The 18,210-nt window shown below is 41.2% G+C and overlaps 1 protein-coding gene across 3 annotated transcripts in view; it reads right to left on the reverse strand.

The window, feature by feature from the left end:
* GRTP1 (growth hormone regulated TBC protein 1) overlaps positions 1–17,822 on the reverse strand; it is a 35,883-nt gene extending 18,061 nt beyond the window's left edge. Inside the window, exons 1-4 of one of the 3 annotated variants that reach the window (XM_064709589.1) lie at positions 17,540–17,822; positions 14,454–14,605; positions 8,552–8,710; positions 1,097–1,221 (exon numbers count right to left, since the gene is read on the reverse strand). In XM_064709589.1, the coding sequence (XP_064565659.1) occupies positions 1,097–1,221; positions 8,552–8,657 (231 nt within the window). In that variant the 5' untranslated portion in view covers positions 8,658–8,710; positions 14,454–14,605; positions 17,540–17,822. Of the gene's footprint in view, positions 1–1,096; positions 1,222–8,551; positions 8,711–14,453; positions 14,606–15,283; positions 15,304–16,077; positions 16,211–17,539 lie in introns of those variants that run through there. The other 2 variants (XM_064709580.1, XM_064709598.1) reach the window with 2 other exon arrangements.
* Positions 17,823–18,210: the final 388 nt, after the last annotated feature.

Genomic DNA, 18,210 nt, shown 5'->3' on the forward strand with positions numbered 1-18,210 from the left:
TTGTGTTTAGCCACCTCTATATAGAAACCTGACACTTGCAAAATGGAGTATTCATACTTCTACCCCTTCTGTTATTATCAACATATTAAAGTTATGTTTTGATAAACAGGTATTACTGAAAATAATATAAATCATTCCTCTTAAGAATGGAAGTAAATTTCTGTACCAAAACTAGTTGGGGTACACAAGAAAAAAAATTTTTTTTCAGAGACCTCAATGCACATTTAAGTCCCTCTAAGTCTTCTCTCAAGATTTAAAAAATACTGCTCATATTCTTTCAACTTTGGAGTAGTTGTATTTACTACATAACTTTCTCAGCTAAAATGAGCTATGTGTTAGCACACACATTCTTGCTCAGGAACCGAGGGAGACAGGAGAGAACTTAATAAGTGAACTGAAAGCACATTTTGCTGATAACAGTGCCTGCTTCTGTAAGATCCTTAAAGACAGACACTTTTTTTTCTTGACTGTCAGACTATCATGAATCAACTTATGCTGCATGTTTGTGTTATGTTCTTATGTGTCTTATGTTCTTTGTGTCCCACAGGAAACTTTACAGTGACAACAGAAGATTTCTTGAGCTGCCATCAAAGCAATATCAGGTTGATTTTCAAAGAAACTTTCTTCCTACTTGTGTTACCTATACTGGGAGATGGCACTAAATAATGCTACCAGCCCCCAAGCACAGGATACCACATTAATGCTGGTCTTTCTGTACTTTGAAAAATGTGCCAGTGAAAACACAGGAAACTGACATCTCATGATGCCCTGTAGATACCAAGGACTGTGTGGGAAAAGCTGGCAGGACGAGGCAAAGGCAAGCTCACTCCCTCTTGCTCTCCAAAGCAACTATTTATGTTGCAGCTAACAAATGGAACCAAATTATCAAGCTGGCTACAAGAAATTCAGAAGGATATCTGAATTTGCCTGAATTCATACCCTATTCATATCCTGCCCCCCCCACCAAAAACCTCTCAGGGCCAGTTAATAAACAGAAATAGTTTGTGAGTATGCTTCTAAAAACACACATTCAAATGGACAAGAGCAGTCAGCTCTGGTGAAATGCAGCAGAGTTTACAGAACAGTGATTACCCACCTGACAATATCCTACTGCTTTATTGTGATGCCCATATGCTACCAACACGTTGTAGAGTGCGTGTTGCAAACACGGATCAGCGGTTTTGCGGAATTTTACATTATCTGGAAATGTTCTGTTCATGTCTAAACAAAAGGGAAAAAGACCAAAATTAAGAGCTGCTCCTTGTCAGTTTCCAAAAAAAACTTTTATAGGTCTTCTAAAGTACAACTGAAGCTTCACTATAGTTCATTGAACTGGTGTTTTGGTGGATTAATGTTAAGAAACAGCTTTACCTCCATTTTGGCTAAAAGGGCACTTGCATTCAAGGGTAATCTATTCCTAGAAAGAATAATCCTATTAGTGTACAGAAACCAATTTCAAGCAGACCTAAAGAAATTCTCCTGCAGACTGAACTCCCTCTATGTCTGCAAAGGCTTAAATGAAAGCAAATCAGGTATTTAGACTGACAAGACATGCCAAACTTCAAGTCAAGTGGCATGACATGAGTTTGCCTCTAGGAAAGCACATTCTCCTAACAAATCAGATGAACTTTCAATTGACTTACTCAGTGAACTTCTACTAAACAGCAGCAGCCAAAAAACCCCAGGCCTGTTCCCACAACTGCCAACTTCCACTTAAAAATCCCTTTTTAAAATTTAACTTTCTCCATTATGTGATCATGAGAAGAGTTGTGTCTTCACAGGTGCAAGATCATCAAGAATGGGAGTGGTTTCTGATAACCAAGCAGCAGAGCACATTCCCACATGCTTCAGGCCCAGCTTAATCAAGTAAGGAGTATGTAATTATTACTGATATTTCCAACCATTAACTTCTTTCAGACCAAATATTAATAGTAGGATTCATCTCTCCTTATAAAGGTCTAAAAACTAGACATGCAAATTTGAGCTAGTCACCCCAAAACAGCCCTTAGTTGTTGGAAAAAACCAGAGAGAGGTAATTTTTGGCCTGCTTCACTCCATAAAGAGAAAACCCAAGGTCACTGGCACAGAGCTGTGCATTTGATCTTTAAATAGAATTTTTCTCTCCAACTTAACCGTCTAAAAGTAGCTGTGCAGATTTTCAAAACTCAAGAGTTATTAATAAAATATGAGTAGTTGTTTGGGTTATATTTAACAACAAAGTGGGTTAAAGTTAAAAACAAACTTCAGTAACAGCACTTCTGTACAGATCTTCATGTCCTAAGAATTATCACTTTTTATCAGCCTTTTCCGGCATAAAGGAAGAAGTCTGTTACAGCTTTGACACAAAGTTCAGCTATAGGCAACCAAAGGAAAGGAAGAAAGCTCCCCAAAATCATGATTAGTGTAGTGGAAGTCACACACATGACAAAGTTATCACACTAATTGCTATTTCTTCCTTTTAAAGGGAACAAATCATTTGCAGGAAAATATTTCACTTCACCTTTCATGTGTATGAGAAGAAAAACACGAAGAAAAAGACAATTTTTGAGAGGACCTGAACAACAGATTGTTGCAGGATAAATAAATTTCTTTTGTTTCTTCTAGGTAGGAAGACTATGCAGAATAGTATTTGCATAATCAGAATTTATTCTTTATTAAAGCAGATGTGGAATGTTACAGAAAAGATTAATGCTGAATTTTAGCCATGGCTCTTCTCCCCAGGTATGCAGAGAAAGGGTGAGGGGAGAGTAAGAAAAGTGCATCACATACAAAGCAGGGACTACTCAAACTGAACTCATCTGTAATTTCACAGCCTGCAATTGAGAGAATCAGCTGCAACTTGTTTTCTGATTGCAGAGCATGTTTTTTCCACAAGGACTGGGAGAAGCCTTCCCTAGTTTTATGAAGGATTTAAAACTATATTTAGTAAAAATATTTTAGTTTAGGGTAAGGGGATGGAGAGAAAAAACAAGATACAAGAGCTAAAAAGCTTTACCCTTAATAGAAGATATGGAGCATGGTCTTACAGGACTTTGTGTGCCAGATTATTCCTTTGAGCACAAGAGCAGAGGATCCCATTCCCTCTCCATCCTGCCCTTTCTGCTCCATTTGCATGATCTCCCTCCTCCCCCTCCAGTTCTGAGGCTCCTCTGACTCAAGATGAGGAACTCAGCCTTCCACAGGCACACACAGGCCAATGTTTTACCATGGTGCAAGATGAGGGTCAGAGATGACTTGAGGCAAATGCAAGGAGCAGGCAAGGACTGTTCTTTTGGCTTCACCACTTAGATCCACTTTAATCCATCTGTTCCAGAGGAGACATACAAACACCTCCTTCTCATGCTCTGCACAGCCTACCCTCTGACCTACTGTCCATTAATTTACTTTGCTCTTAATAGACATTACTGTCCAAAGGAACACAACCTCAAACTAGTACAGTTTTAGGAAAAAAAAAATCTGGGTTCTTTTCAACCAGCAAAATGAACATTAGAATCTTACACTGCTACATAAATCCCAAAATTATGGCTATCTTTTCATGTGCAGATCTGCTGCTTATAAGTAAACTAGGTATGGGAGCACAGAACCAGGAAGGAGGTAACAATGAAAAGATGAGCAACTCTTTTGTTGTAAATTCAGATTAAATCCCAATAGCAATTTTGTTTACAATCTTTCTGCTCTCTGAGCTGGCCGTTTTATGCTGCTATAAAACAAAAACAACCACCAGCTTTCCTGCGATTTATCTCTGTGCAGCAACCATGAGAAGACCACTGGATCCTTTCTTCCCTCTCATGAGTCTGCAGTATTTCAACCTCATTCAGTAACACAAACAGGCAGAATACATTAGCCTCAGTTTATAAAACAGATGTCTATTTTGGTACCAAGAACCACAGTCATTGATGCTATTTCTGGAGCAGAGAGATTTGAAAGCACAGTCCAGAAAAACAATGCTTTTAGAAACAGTCTCGTGCTTTTCCTACTTAGGGTACTTGTTATCTACAAGACAACCTTCACACTGCTATCTCATCCTTCCTTTTTGTCCTGATCCCAGCCAGGAGAGAGTCAATTTCTGCAGTAGCTGGGAGGGCTACAGGGCCTGGAGGTTGTTCTATGCCACCTGAACAACGCCAGGGGCCTGGCAAAGGGACTGTCTTCCAGGGAGAAGGGGTTCCATCCAGTTGAGAAAGTTGCAGAGAGAGCCACCTGGCATTGTCTATTATCCTTTGTTTTCTTTCTGTGTGAATTGTTTTATATACCTTTTGTTATTAATATTGTTGCTGTTACTGTTCATTTTCTTATCTCATTGCTGTTTCCAGTAAATTGTTCTTATCCCAGCCCATGATCTTTGCATTTTGTCCCTCCAGCTGGAGGCGGGGGGAGGAACTGGCACATGCTTTTAGTGGGAGTGCTAAATTGAAGAATTCATTTCCTAAACCATGGCACCTTTACTTTCATATCCTGGGTACTTCCCACTCCAAGACACAGGTGGTCAGTAAATTACACAAGTATTTTTATAACTAACATATCCTACTCCACTTAAGTTCATTTTTTGCCACTGCTACATCTGCAATGCACATCTGCTCTGAAGAGCTTCCAGGCAGGTGATCTTTTCTTTTTTTTACGTAGTAGAGAGCAGAGCAAAAATTCAATTGTCAACTACAAGCACTCAAAAACTTCATTGCAAATAATGAGGTTAGGCCATAAACTGCACCTTGTAAAAACAGTATACTTAAAGGGTGTTTTATATTTGTTATAACTGGGTGTTCAGCAGTCATCCACAAGCTTTTTCCTGCCATACCTGGAACTATAAATTGTTTTGGAGGCTTGGGGAGTTTGTTTGTTTTAAGTTAAGGCCAAGTTTTTCATTAACTAAAGTCAGAAAAGCTGACCCTCACAACCCCACTACCAAGCAACAGTTCAAGAGCTTTTAGCAATCAAGAAAGCCAACGGGGTTAGGATTTCCTACAAAAGAAGAAATTTACCACTGTATAAATCTGAGAAGCACATGCATAAATTCCAGCCCCTTCATCTCCAAAAGATAATACCAGAATTAGAGAAATTACAGAAATAATGGCAAAAAGGAAAACCACAGATACAAAATGGCTACCTTATATAGCATGAACCCAGGTGGATAAAAGCTACTTAGTTTAGAGGGAGATGATTAACAGCATTGAGACTGCACAAATCTGCAAAATTATGTGCAATTTTTAAAATTTTTTCCCATCCAGCATTATTAGGTACAAACATGCAGCATGTCTTGGCAACTCTCAAAACAGCAGACAACTGGAGACTAGGGAAAACATTCTGAGGAAGTGTCACTACACACTTTACTCCTCCAGTTCTTCCTTCAGCTGTTCTAGTAGACCAAAGACCACAAGGCAGCTGTTTGGATACAACCTGTCGGGGCTCCTCTAACAGAGAGCCACAAGAGCTGACAAGGCTCTTCCCCTTCATCTTGCATGGCTAAATGCTTTAAACTCACCTGAAAATTCCCAACTTCCACTCACAATTTCAGAGATGCTTCAGAGAAAGCTTCTTAGTGCTTTGATAGTAAAATATTCCCTGTCTCCAGTGAAATGGCAATGACCATTGTTTGAAATACTGTCAGCACAGCTCAAACTCTGGGACTGACTGGTAAGTATAACATTGTAGGCTTCACAGCACCTACAATTCCTCCTCATTAAATGAAAGAATGGAAACACAGATTAGCTGCATATGTACATGCCTGAGCACTTGCAGACACAGACACACTTCTGTCCAATAGCATGTTTTTCAGTGGAGAGAAAGGATGAGATACAAGAGCTAAAATTCAGAACAGCCCAGCCTAAAGGAAGCTTCCCCCAAGGAAGCTGCAGCTTACAATCCAGTCTTTCTGCACCCAGCATGTCGCCTCTCCATTGGAAGGACAGCCACGTCTATCTTACAACATCATTTGTCCCACTAAGTTTTCATAGAATAGGGCATGTAAAACAAAGTGTTGCTGGAATGCATGCCCTTCTAAATGTGTACATAAACTAAGACATTAAAATTTAGACACCTGCATTCTTTTAGCTCTTTCTTAATGGTTAGAGTAACTCCTACATTTTTCTTAATAAACAAAAATGTTCAAAGAGCAATTACCATATAAAACAAAGTAGCAACAAAGCTCATCAGATCAGAATCAGGAAGTTAAAGGGCAAAACTGGTGAAAGAACAGATTACAGATTTAATTAGCTGAAAGACTTCCGTTGCTATAAAGAAAAATCTGATTAGTAAAAGATTAGACCATTTCTTCACACAGCCTACCTGCCCTTTTTAACTTGATTATACCACATCAAAGACTTTCCCATATGAAAACTAGTTTCAAACATACATTAAAATTGTTTGCAGCTTCTGGGTATGGGGAAGAGAGAGGACACATTGGCTCTTATACATTTTTAAACTGAATTTGAAATAAAGTCTTTGGTTGGCTTTGTCCACCTGCCCCTCCCCCAGGAAAAAAGAAAAAGTGTGATTGCTGTTCTCTTGTTTATAAACCCCAGCACTGTGCTGGGCTGTAATTTCACAGCTATGGGAATAAATACCACACTGTTGCCTGAAAATCCTGGAAACTGCAAATATGAAAGCAAACAGCAGTACAATGCCACATCTTACCTTGCTTTATTATTAAAAGCACCTACAGTAATGGGAGAACAACACTTGAAGAAAGAAAATCAAAGTCAGGCAACAATTCACACTGGAAGAGTCCTCAGTCAAAGCCCACTATAAAATGTGCACAGTCAACAGGAGTATAAGTTCATTAAACACACTAACCACAAAGTTCACATTCACCTTAAGTACTTTGTTCCTTTCATCCCTCCTATGTCCACATTGGTTCTTCCTTTCTGAAGGAGAGGGCCTGAGGTCTTTATTATATTTTTTCCCCTCCAATAAAATCTTCCAGGCCATTTTTCTTTATCTTTTCCTTCACTTGCTCCACATTAATTTTTTCTTCTGCAGTTTTCCAATCAATGCAGTAGCTCTTCCGAAACTTTATTTCCTCCACAGTTCACAAACAGATCTTTATCCTCTCCCAGTATTTTTCCTCCCCCACAAAAATATTTTTATTTCATTTTAACCTGTGGGGAAAGCCACCTGTTAAAGACCCTTCCTGTCGTTGTCTAGTACTGGAGAAAAGTTGTTCTCAACTCTCTCTTGCAGCACTTTTACCCCAATTGAATAGTTTGATGCTTCTCCAGACCCTTACCAAGGTGGGCTTTAGAAAGTCATCTTACTAGCTCCCTCTTTATTCATAGTAAGAGCTCTACTGTTTCTAGTTCTGAGCAGGATATAAGCCTGCAGATTTCTGGCTAGTCTCCATATTCACAGGAACATGAAATTTATGCTCCAAAATACCTTACTAAGGCGTGTAGTCCCAAAAGCCCAAAGTACTGCTGTTGCGGGGAAAGGCAGAGAAGAAACTCTGCACAAACCACAAGGTTTTGGATGCTTATCCAACTTGAAAAAAAATCCACAAGACCCAAACTTAAAGTACCTGGGTTTTTGCAAGAGGAAGACAACCTGCCTTTCTAACCAAACAACTTCAGCATTGTTCTGGAGCAGAGCCCAACCTCTTGACTTTTTAATTGGACAATTCAGGCAATATCAGCTTGGCCACAAAGGCTCTGCTGTAGCAGGTTTCAGGACAAGTATCACTTACATCAAACTCCTACTTGTTTGTCCTCACCTACTGGCTTTTTCCTCCCAGTGGGCCAGCCTAAGGTCTGGGTGCCCTTATACCCTGCCATCAGTACTGGCCATTGATCAATGTTCACAGAAAGCATACATGAAAACAGATTAGTAGAGGAGGGGTGTTTCACCTTCTACATTTCTCCCAGGGATTTTCATTTAGTGTTTACTATGTCATGCATCAAGTGGATTCCCCCACCTCTCAGTTTATCAAATTCCTTTTCAAACCAGTTCATACTTCTAGCCTCCACAGCACAGTAACAAGTGCCACAACTCTTCTAAACCTGCAGCACAACAAATTTCATTCAGTGTCCTTGGTTCTTATTTTACAAAAACCAAGTAACAATTGCTCCTTATTCACCCTCTTTGCACCATTTATAATTCATATAAATCTATCAGCAGCTTTGTCTTAGCTGTCTTCTTACTCAACCTGAAATCCTAGCATACTTCACCTGCCTCATATGGGCCTCTGTGCCACACCTTCAACCATCCCTGCTCCAGTGTCCTATGGGACAGAATTAAGGAGAAACAGACTCAAAGGCAGATGTCATGGCTCAAAGTTACAACTCTTAAATCACTTAGATGACACTGCAATGTTTTCTAGTTTATTTCTTCTCAAATAATTCCTAATCTCCCTTAAAAGCATTCCTTAATGCTTTTAACCACATGGTGAACCTGGAAAGATCTGTTCTGTTAAAGAGCTTATGGCTAATCTAATGTAAGTGTTAATTCAGCACTTAAACCACTACTACAGAAACATTAAGTTTTCCATGACACAACTTGATCTCCAACACTTAAGGCCATAGGATGGATAAATACAGATAAACAGCATTATCAAGAGAATAACCTGTTTTGATTGCTTCAAGCAGCTTGGCATTCTTCTCTCCTTCAAGCAGTCTGTGGTAATACCCAGGGTTTTGTTCCATGTTGGTTTGGGCCCCACTCACAATCATCCAGACCAATGCACGGTGTTCATTGGGGATGCCTTTCCTGATATACCTCTTCACTGCAAGACAAGAAGTTTGGTTTTGTTTGTTCATTTTTAAAGAAATAAAAAAATATCCAACTGTATAATTGTTTTTTTAAATGAACAGCCTGAATTTAAGAAGTCAGAGGAAAACTCTTGACTGGATATTATTATATTTTCTCTCCTATGCTACCATTTAAGGATATTTAGCATTTACTTCTCAGCTGCATAGTATATTTTAGATTCACTCCTAAGTTCTTGTCACTCAGACTCTCCCCCCAGATCTTCAGACTCAGGTTTTCCTCCCCTCCTCTCTTCCCTTGCGTGAATTTTGAATCTTTTCCTCTTCTTCTGCTTTTCCAGATGGAGATACAAATAGCAAAGCTTCCCCCTTGATCTTTGTCCCTTTTCATTCAGACAAGCACTGACTTGACTTTTCCTACTTCACCAGTGGCCTCTGAAACCATGGCTCTGCCCATTTAGCTGTAACATCAATGGCCATGTTACCATAACCCTAAGGCTTCACCTCAGCATCTGACCACCGAAGTACTGCAGAAACTGAGGATTTGGAATATGTGCCTCCGGTCTAAATGAGCCCTGGAAAAACTGGAGTGATGTGAGTGAGCAGCAGCTGACTTTTTCCTAGAATAACTGTGGAAGTCTTTTCAAATCTAAAGTAGCTCTTATCTCCTGCATCATTTTCATCATAAGGGTGTGCTTCAGGGTTTTTTTTAAAGCAGATGATTCAGTGTAAATAACTATGATGCAAAATTACAGGAAGAAGCATCAGGCTAATGGCAACGAAAGCAGCCTCCTCCTGGGAATGGTATGAAAAACATTAATAAGGAGTCAATGCTGCTTATGGGTACATAATCCTAAATCAGCTTTACCTTTTCTGACCCAAAATGACAGCTGAATGTTTGAGATTCTTCTCCTTTTTTCGCAGAGAAGAAAATAACAAATGAAACAGACATTTTGTACTAAATGAATCATGTTGTATCAATAAAAGCATCAACTTCTCCTCTCTAAATCCAAGTGGGGATTTTTATTCCACCCACACATTATCACACACAATATCACTACCTAGCCAGGTTTTATTGAATCACACAGTTCTGTAATAAATGCTGCCTAAATTAAAGGCCTTAAAAACAGCAGAGTGAAGCAAGGTTGTACAACTCAGCCAAACACCTTCCAAATACATTCCAACTAATTACACCTGCCTATCCTTTAGGACCCAAAGCTGCTTCCCCCGTGTCACCAACATAAAGATGCACATATAATGAGCATTTCACCCACCTAAAATCTGGTGGTTTCTCTCAAAGAAACATATTGGTAATAAATGCCTGGTCTGCAGGGTACAGTTTTTGTTTAGCTTTTCAATGAGGATTTATATTACGTGTTACAGACTCTACAGTTCTAGCTGTAGAGTTACCTTAACTACAACCTTCTTTTAGGCTGGAAATAATTCACTTGTTTCCATGGTGGTTTAATAATCCCCACTTCATCTCTTTTACAAGATTTTGAACTGTAATGCTCAAGGAATCCTAAAAATCAACATAGCAAATACAGGAATGACTATAAAGAACTAGTTCCATTTAGGTTAACAAGAGACATTCAGATGAGCCTAGAAACAAACTTACTGCCTGAAATACTGGGCTATAGCATTTTAGCACATAATCCCAGTGGCATTTTTTTCTGGAACAACTGTAACTTCTGGAAGCATAGCCAACATTGATATCCAACAATACACATGGACAAGCCCTTGACAGTGGCACAAGGGGAAAGCAGCCTGCAGCACAGCACACACTCATTATTCCTCAGTGTCATCATTCTCGTGGCAGCAGACAGCCAGGGGCTTGTACCACCCCAAGTGACTAGTGACCTAGCTCCCTCACTCCCTGAGGAATGCAAAGCCCTTCACAGTGGGCTTTTTTTCCCTTACACCATTATAATACCTGCTAGGATCTGCAAAGTGGCATTCAGAAGCAGCAAAATAGTTCTGAAAAGGAGGACAGCTGCAGTTTAATAGATATCATTTATATGTGTAGGTAGACATAGATATATCATATTCTATAAATAGAGTTGTGTTTATACAAATATGTATATATAAGCTCTCTATCACATTATCCTTGGGAACTAAGAAGCCCACAAGAGCAGTTCACACTGCAGAATACTCTCCCACTGTAACATCTGAAAACTTTCCCAGATGAAGTCAGATTGCACACGGATCTCCACCCATACATGCAATACCAGTTACTAACCAAGGGCTTGATCTCAGAAGCAGCACTATTGAATACTCCCAAGCCCTGCACACAGAATCACTCCCAGGACATAGTAGGTGGTCTAAATTCTAGACCATACACAGGTAAGAAATATCTTTAGGCAAAATTTTGGCCTCTGTTCATTAACAAAATATGAAACACCAGTTTTTAGTGGGGGTAAACTCTCCCCCCCTCTTCATAATTCAATTGCCTCTGACACTTAGTGCCAGTTTCACAAGTTTAGAGTCACACTTTATGAATTGTGGTTTCCTTTTTACAAGAAAAAACAGCTATCTGATAGGGCAGCAGTCTAAAAGTGCTAAGCACCTAAAGTAACTTTCGAGAGAAAAATATGCAGAAAATAACATTTCTCTAATACTATACACTACTTACAGTAACAAGAGGTAAAAATAAGTAATTTCAACCTGTCTGTCCTTGTTTGATGGTAGAATATGAGAATTTTGGAGACTTCTGCTTCAAGGGAAATGTTGCATTGCCTTTTTTCCCTACTAACATTGTTTCACTCTACAGCATAGACTCAAGTTTATGTAGAAAAAAACCCTAAACATTTAAAACCAAAAATTATCTCATCTTAAAAATATTTTTGAGAAGCATCTGCACATCTACTTTTTCAGGTACTAACAATTATAGTTGAATGTTGAGGAAATACACTTGTGCTTACAAGAAGAATTCTGTGGAAAAGCTGGAAACAGCATACAAGGGACTGAAAGCTTTATTTCATGAATACATAACAGAAAAAACCAAAGCACATAAGTGCTGTAATAAAGTTCCAGTCAAACTGATTTTCTTCCACCAAGCCCTGGAACAGAAACAGTGGTTGTAACACGAGCACTTAGTACATTTCTTTTTCCCTTTCACTGTATTTTATCAAAGATCAGAAAGTATCTTCTGCTACTGGTCACTTTTGACTAGGACACCCAACAGACAAATTGCTTTGTGTAGCATGATTTCGGTCAGAATTAGAATAGTTTAAGCAATTATGTGAGACAGTTTGTTTCCCACCTGTAAACAGAGCAGAAAGCAGTCCCATAGAGTTGAATGAAATGAGGAAAAAAAATTGGAGCATCTCAGTAGTGGCAGAGGGAGAGAGAGACAGAAAGAAGGGAAGTGACAAACAATGATTATAACCTCTCATGTGCAGTGGAAACAAGGTGAAGATGGGGGGGGACGGACACAACAAAATACCAGAAAAATAATAGAAAGGAAGAGACTGGAGAATGAGTGAAAGGAACTGTCAGCCAAATTCCCATGACCCACCCTACCAGCAGGCTGCAACACAGAACAACAGAATGCACTGCTTAATTACCATTGTTAAAACGTAGTCTAATTCTTTTTCTTTATAGTGGAACAGAATTATACACATACAAACCACCTTGAATATGAGGCAAACCCAGCAGCATGTGAACAGGCCACATTTCCAGACTGGAAAATTAACACAAATCATCACTTCTTCCTGTTGGCCTGGGCAGAAATTATGAACTTCTCTGTGTGCAGACAAATGGGTGTGGAACTACTGAGATACCACATATACACTGCCTCTCACACCTACTCACAGCAGGACACACAGCATTGGTTTGGTTCACAGCTACTGTGTTTGGGGAGGGAAGTGGCAAATCAAATATTCTTCTCAGTTCTAGCTTATGGCAGAGCCAGCAGTTCTGAGCAAAGCTTCATAGCAATGAAGTCAGGTCCTGGAGGAGGGAAACTCAGTGAATAACCAGCAGAGCATCTGCTATTTGCCTGCAAGGAAATCACTGCATAATCATCTTGCAGGATAAAGCACACACCTGCTTACACAATTCCATGTGCATGTCACAGAATTCAATCTTAGTATCGAAATGAGAAGGACAGTATTTAAAAATCAGTCATTGCACAGGTTAAGCTTTCCCTCTCCTCCTCTGAGGTACCAGATGAGGCTAATGCAGGAAGCTTTTTGTAACAACTCTGAATCTACACTCAGACATCTTCTCAGTATTACTTTTTCCTCCCACTCTCCCTGGAATTACATGTATATGTGAGAATCCATAGCCTAGGATCTTTAGCAACCTGCTGCCATTGTGTGCCCAGTGGGGCAACATGACCATTGGTTCTGAAGCCTGGTGGACAAGTTGAGAGATATGGTCAAAGTTTTGGCTCCAAAATAAGACCAAAGGCATTCCCAGTTAGTATCACCATAACATACTGTTTCTAAAATGCTAGAACTGGAAACACAAAGAGAAATTAAATGAACTCACAGAAATTGCTAAAAGCTGCCACTGTTACCATTCACACATTAAGAGAAGGATATGAATCAAAACTGAGAGTATTCTTCCCCAACTAGAAGACAAAATTCTGCAAAATTTCAAAATCCTCACTAATTTAAAATGGCATGATGTTCTCTCTACATTCAAACTTGACACCCCAAACAAAAACATCTTTATATTTCTAAGAAAAAAATAATGTAATAGAAGTAGATACTTTCTGGTTAGCAGCATATGATCTGGCAGTTATAGCTCAAACCTACATTTTCTGGAATTTCTCACCAGTAAAACAGACATCTGTACACAAAATACACTGTTAGACTTAAAATGTCTCACTAGTTATCATCCCATTTCTGGTGCCAAGGAAAAAACCACAAACCCAAACCACCAGAATCACCAGCCAAAGGCTGCACCTGCAGCACAGCTCTAAATTTTACCCAATTTTTCCTTAACATTCTTCAGAGAACTCAACCCAACTCCAAAAGACACCCAAAGAGAAAGCAACCTGATAAGCACCATTTACAGCAAAAGGAAAATTTAGATGCTTATATGAAAACATAACCCAAAAAGAGAGTGGGAGGAAACTCCATTCTTTAGTTTCACAGAATTCCCTAACACCTTCTGACTCTCTGCATCTATTTCTACCTGTATCTCTTGCAAGATAAAACATTAGTAGAGGTTTTCATGCTCTTTGAGGCAGACATTAACATTTCCATCAGCATTTCATCCAGTGTTGCATTAGCTCCTGCATTAAGCTTGCTTTCTTCACTTCTAAAGGCATCTATCATCAGTTCTTAGTACACAGCTTTTCAGCCGCGTGGTACATGTCATTTTACAAAAGGAGGATAAGGAGATCTAGAAAACCTCAGCAGCCTAAAGAACTGTTAAAGAGGCAGCAACTGAGAGCCCCAATATCCTGATCCCTGGGGTTCAAGACAGCATCTTCTACAGGATCTTCATAATCCCATGTCTGTTTAAAGAGAGCACAGAGTACAATGCAGCCAACAGCTGCAAAATGGCATCTTGGAGTGCCAGTGGCCACAATAGCTGAGTTACAGATGTAACAAGATATTCCTGTGCTGAAGAGGGATTACGCTTTTGGAAGGTTTAAATGAAATCCCTCTAACTTGCTTATGAATTATAACTGTTTATACTACTGGTTTTAATTTGAAGACAGAAATAGTATTCAACACTTAAAAATACAAACCTGTTGAATCCTAACATAATGCCCTTTTATTTATAAAGAGACATGAAGCTCACCTTTTAAACTCTTCTGTATACTGTTATTTCCCTTTAGGAGCTTGGACCATTTTATTGCTCTTCTAGTGAGGACCACTAGGTATCTGGAAAAGAATGCTTCATAGGATGCATAATCAAAGTCTTCTGGCCTCTCAAACCCATATGGATCAACCCTACAAAATAAAAAGAATTCCTATAAAAATGTTTCTACATACCTACAGCTGAAGAAAAAAAAAAGGCAAGTATGCTTTAAATAACTTCCAGCTGCTATTTCTAAAAGCAGCTCAAGACTCCCTCCTCCCAGCAAAAGCCTACTTTACACAAACTGTTACACTCCATTTAGCATATCAAAGCTGTTTAAATAAATTAACTTAAACATGAACCTTTCAGTCAGTTTCACAGATTCACTGTTTTTTTAAGTAAGGAGTTTTTGGAGCAAAGGACCCATTGTGTGTGAAACTGACACAAAATTATGGCCACATAAAAGTCTGGGAGGTATTTCTCTCCACAACACAGGCGAACAGTTGAAAAGTATGAAGTATAGCACAACAGCTCCAATATGGCCTGAATTCTCTTTCCAGACAGCTCTGTGCAGAAAAATGTCAACAGAAAGTACACAAGTTACAAAGGTTATTTTTGAAAAGGTAACTTCTGAAATTGTCATCATGATAATATACAACATGGAAAAAGACAAATCCTTGTGTCGAGCTGTCTTCTTCATATGAGTATCAAAATGCTTATTTTATTATCTTTTACAGTTGTTCAAAGTAACAGCACATTATTTCAGGCAACACAATAATGACAGAGTATCAGAACTGCACAGGTGATTCTGTTCTAATATATCAACTCACCTTGCTAAATTCTATTTATGGCAACTTCCCAGGGTGCTTCATACCTGCAAATTATCACCTGAGTACAGGACATTAATGGGCTTTACAGAAGTTAAACAGGCAGAGGTATCTGTCCAGTCAGATAAGGCTTCAGGATTTAACTTCCCGAAACACTGCCTGTTTCATTCATGGCGAAGGAATCTGGCCATGGAGCAGCACTGGCACAGCCTTGGGAAAACTGGCTCACGGGAGCGTCACAGGTAGTAAAGCATGAATCAGATGAGGAACAATTAAATATTCAGAACCCAAATCGTTATTACACTGTTGGCTGTTTAGAAGAATACCTTAGTATTCGTGTACTCCTCAAACCTGACACGAAACCCACAGGTGTAAAAAGCACCGAGACCCCCGACACAGGTTTCTCTGAAGACACAGAACATGAAACCACACACACACGCACACACACACAAAACCCCCTCACGTCCATCAACACACATCTCTTATTTACGACTGCGACTGCCCAGGCAGCAAGTACAGATTAATTTCATGCTCCACTCCATTCCGAAGGTAGAAGGGGAAAACAAAGAGGGAGGACGCAGGGTTTTAGGGAAGCCGCCTTCCCCGGCTGCCCTCGGGCAGGGAAGGTTGCGGCGGCCGCTCGGTGCCCTCAGCCACCAGCCGCGCCCGGGCCGCTCCGTGGGGGCTTCCCGCGGCCGCAGCCCCCGGCAGGGCCGGCTCCGAGCGCCCGGGGAGGCGCAGCTCGCCCTCCGTGCGCGGCCGGCGCGGTCCGAGCTCAGCCCTGCCGGCAGCCCTACCTGTACGCCCAGTCCCGCCCGTCCTCTCGCCTCGCCATCGGCCGCCCCGCTGGCGCCCGGCCGGGCGGGCGCTCCCCAGGCCGAGCAGCGCCGCGGCCGCGGCCCCGCGCCGAGCTCCGGCTCCTCAGTTCAACTCCCTGCCGCCCTGCGAGGGGCGGGGGCGGCCGCCGGGCCCGCCCCGTGCCCGTGCCCGGGCCGGCCGCGGGCAGGGAGAGCCGGGCAGGGGCGGGGAGGGGAAGGCAAGGAGGGTAGGGTAGGGCAGGGCAGCTCCGCGCCCTCGGGGCCGAGCCGCCTTCCCTGCCCGGCCAGCTCGACTGGGAGACGCGGGTTTGAGGGTGATCCGGGCTTATATTTGTGCACTTCACAGTTTGCTCATATCTTAGGGGAAAAAAAATAAATTCAAATGTTTTAGCACGAGGGAAATATCTCACTAGTACGAGGAGAGAGTGGTTTCAGGTACAGCTCTTCAAACCCAAGGAATTTCCCCATAACCAGGAAGAAAAGGTGGTTGTGTTATTATTTAAATTCACGTGGTTGGTTTGGGAATTTTTTTCCCCAAATCATCACAATCTTCTTTAATTTTCCCAAGCTATTCATTGCAGTCATAATCACAGAATATTCTGAGTTGAAATGGAGCCACAAGGATCATCAAACCCAAGTCCTGGCCCTGCAGAGGACACCCCTAGAGCCGCACCATGAGCCTGAGAGCATTGTCCAAATGCATCTGGAGCACTGTCAGGCTTGGTGCTGAGACCACTTCCCCGGGCAGCCTGTTCCAGTGTCCAGCCATCCTCTGGGTGAAGAACGTTTTTCTAATACACTGAAATATTCCCAACTTCAGCTTCTGCTGATTCGTTTCCACCGTAAACTAACATTCATTTAGATATTATTTAAATAATAAATGGCAAGTTGTTAAACATGTCGTGTAATAATACAGAAAATTCTATTTTAAAAAAATTGGCTTCCCTGTTTCCAGAATCCACCTCTAAAATTAGCACACTGTTCTTCATCTTTAGAGGTCTTGAACAAAGGCCGAAGCCCACAAGGACTCAGCCTTACTGACTGTCAGTAGTTTCATTCATAACACACCGCAAAACAGAAGGGAGAGAGCAAAATTATATCCCTGCTTGTCCTTTTTTGAATAAAGTTCTGACTCTGCACTCAGCAAAGTGCTTGGAAAATTACAGCTACTGCTGGGGAAACATTATCTTGTTCAGCCAGCAAGCAAGAGTTGGTGCAGACAACAGATGGGATTTCACAAGGGAGATCAACAGTTGCTCCAGCACACTCTTCAGGAAAGCTACCTTCCCTCTGCGGGATCTCAGGCGATCACCCACACAGAAATGTAAAAGTAGTTCGGCTCCAATGGCAAGGGAAAGAAAACAAAGAGGTTTGTGCTTGGTTAAACTGACACTGCAGCGCTGTGAAAATTTGTGATTGTTCAGCAAAACGTAATTATTACCTTTTTTGTGCAGGAGGGTAGGAGGGAGTTCTGTGCTCCAGCGGGCATGGGGCTGCTCCTGCGGGAGGGGAGGGTGGTGCTGCTCCGGTTGCCGTGCGGCCCCAGGGGCTGGCCGGGGCACCGGCAGAACCGGAGCGGGATTGCAGCCCAGCCCCGAGAGCCGGCCGGGGCCGTGCCAAGCCGGGATTGACGCGCTGCCAGCGTTGCCTTGGCGGAGCGTAGGCAGGGCACGCTCAGCAAACAGCTCTGCCCTGCGACATGGCCACGCTCGCACAGAAAATCCTTGGCAGAGGTGTGAAGAAAAGGAAGCCTCAGTTAAGCAGAATATCCTCTTCTCTTCTAAATCCTGAAGGCACAGGCTTTTTTAGGTAACAGAGTTATACTTCATCTGTCAACATCAGGCTCTTTAGTGCCTTTAAAATGGAGGCATCAAAAGTTCCCTGCAAACAGCAGATTGTTTCTGTGATTAATTAAGGTACATCTGCTGTGCATCAAGGGTCGCCTTGTCTATAAGATAGTGTCCTTTTATTAAAGCCTCAAATGTTATGAACAGTTTCTGTTGTGCTAATGCAAATACAGCTGTGTGGCTGACTCAGATTTATGCCTGTTACATACAAAAACTCCCATTAGCAATGCTTAGGTTATTAATTGATTAATAGAAATAATTCCTA

Source organism: Zonotrichia leucophrys, chromosome 1 (assembly GCF_028769735.1).
Source record: "Zonotrichia leucophrys gambelii isolate GWCS_2022_RI chromosome 1, RI_Zleu_2.0, whole genome shotgun sequence".
Taxonomy (NCBI): domain Eukaryota; kingdom Metazoa; phylum Chordata; class Aves; order Passeriformes; family Passerellidae; genus Zonotrichia; species Zonotrichia leucophrys.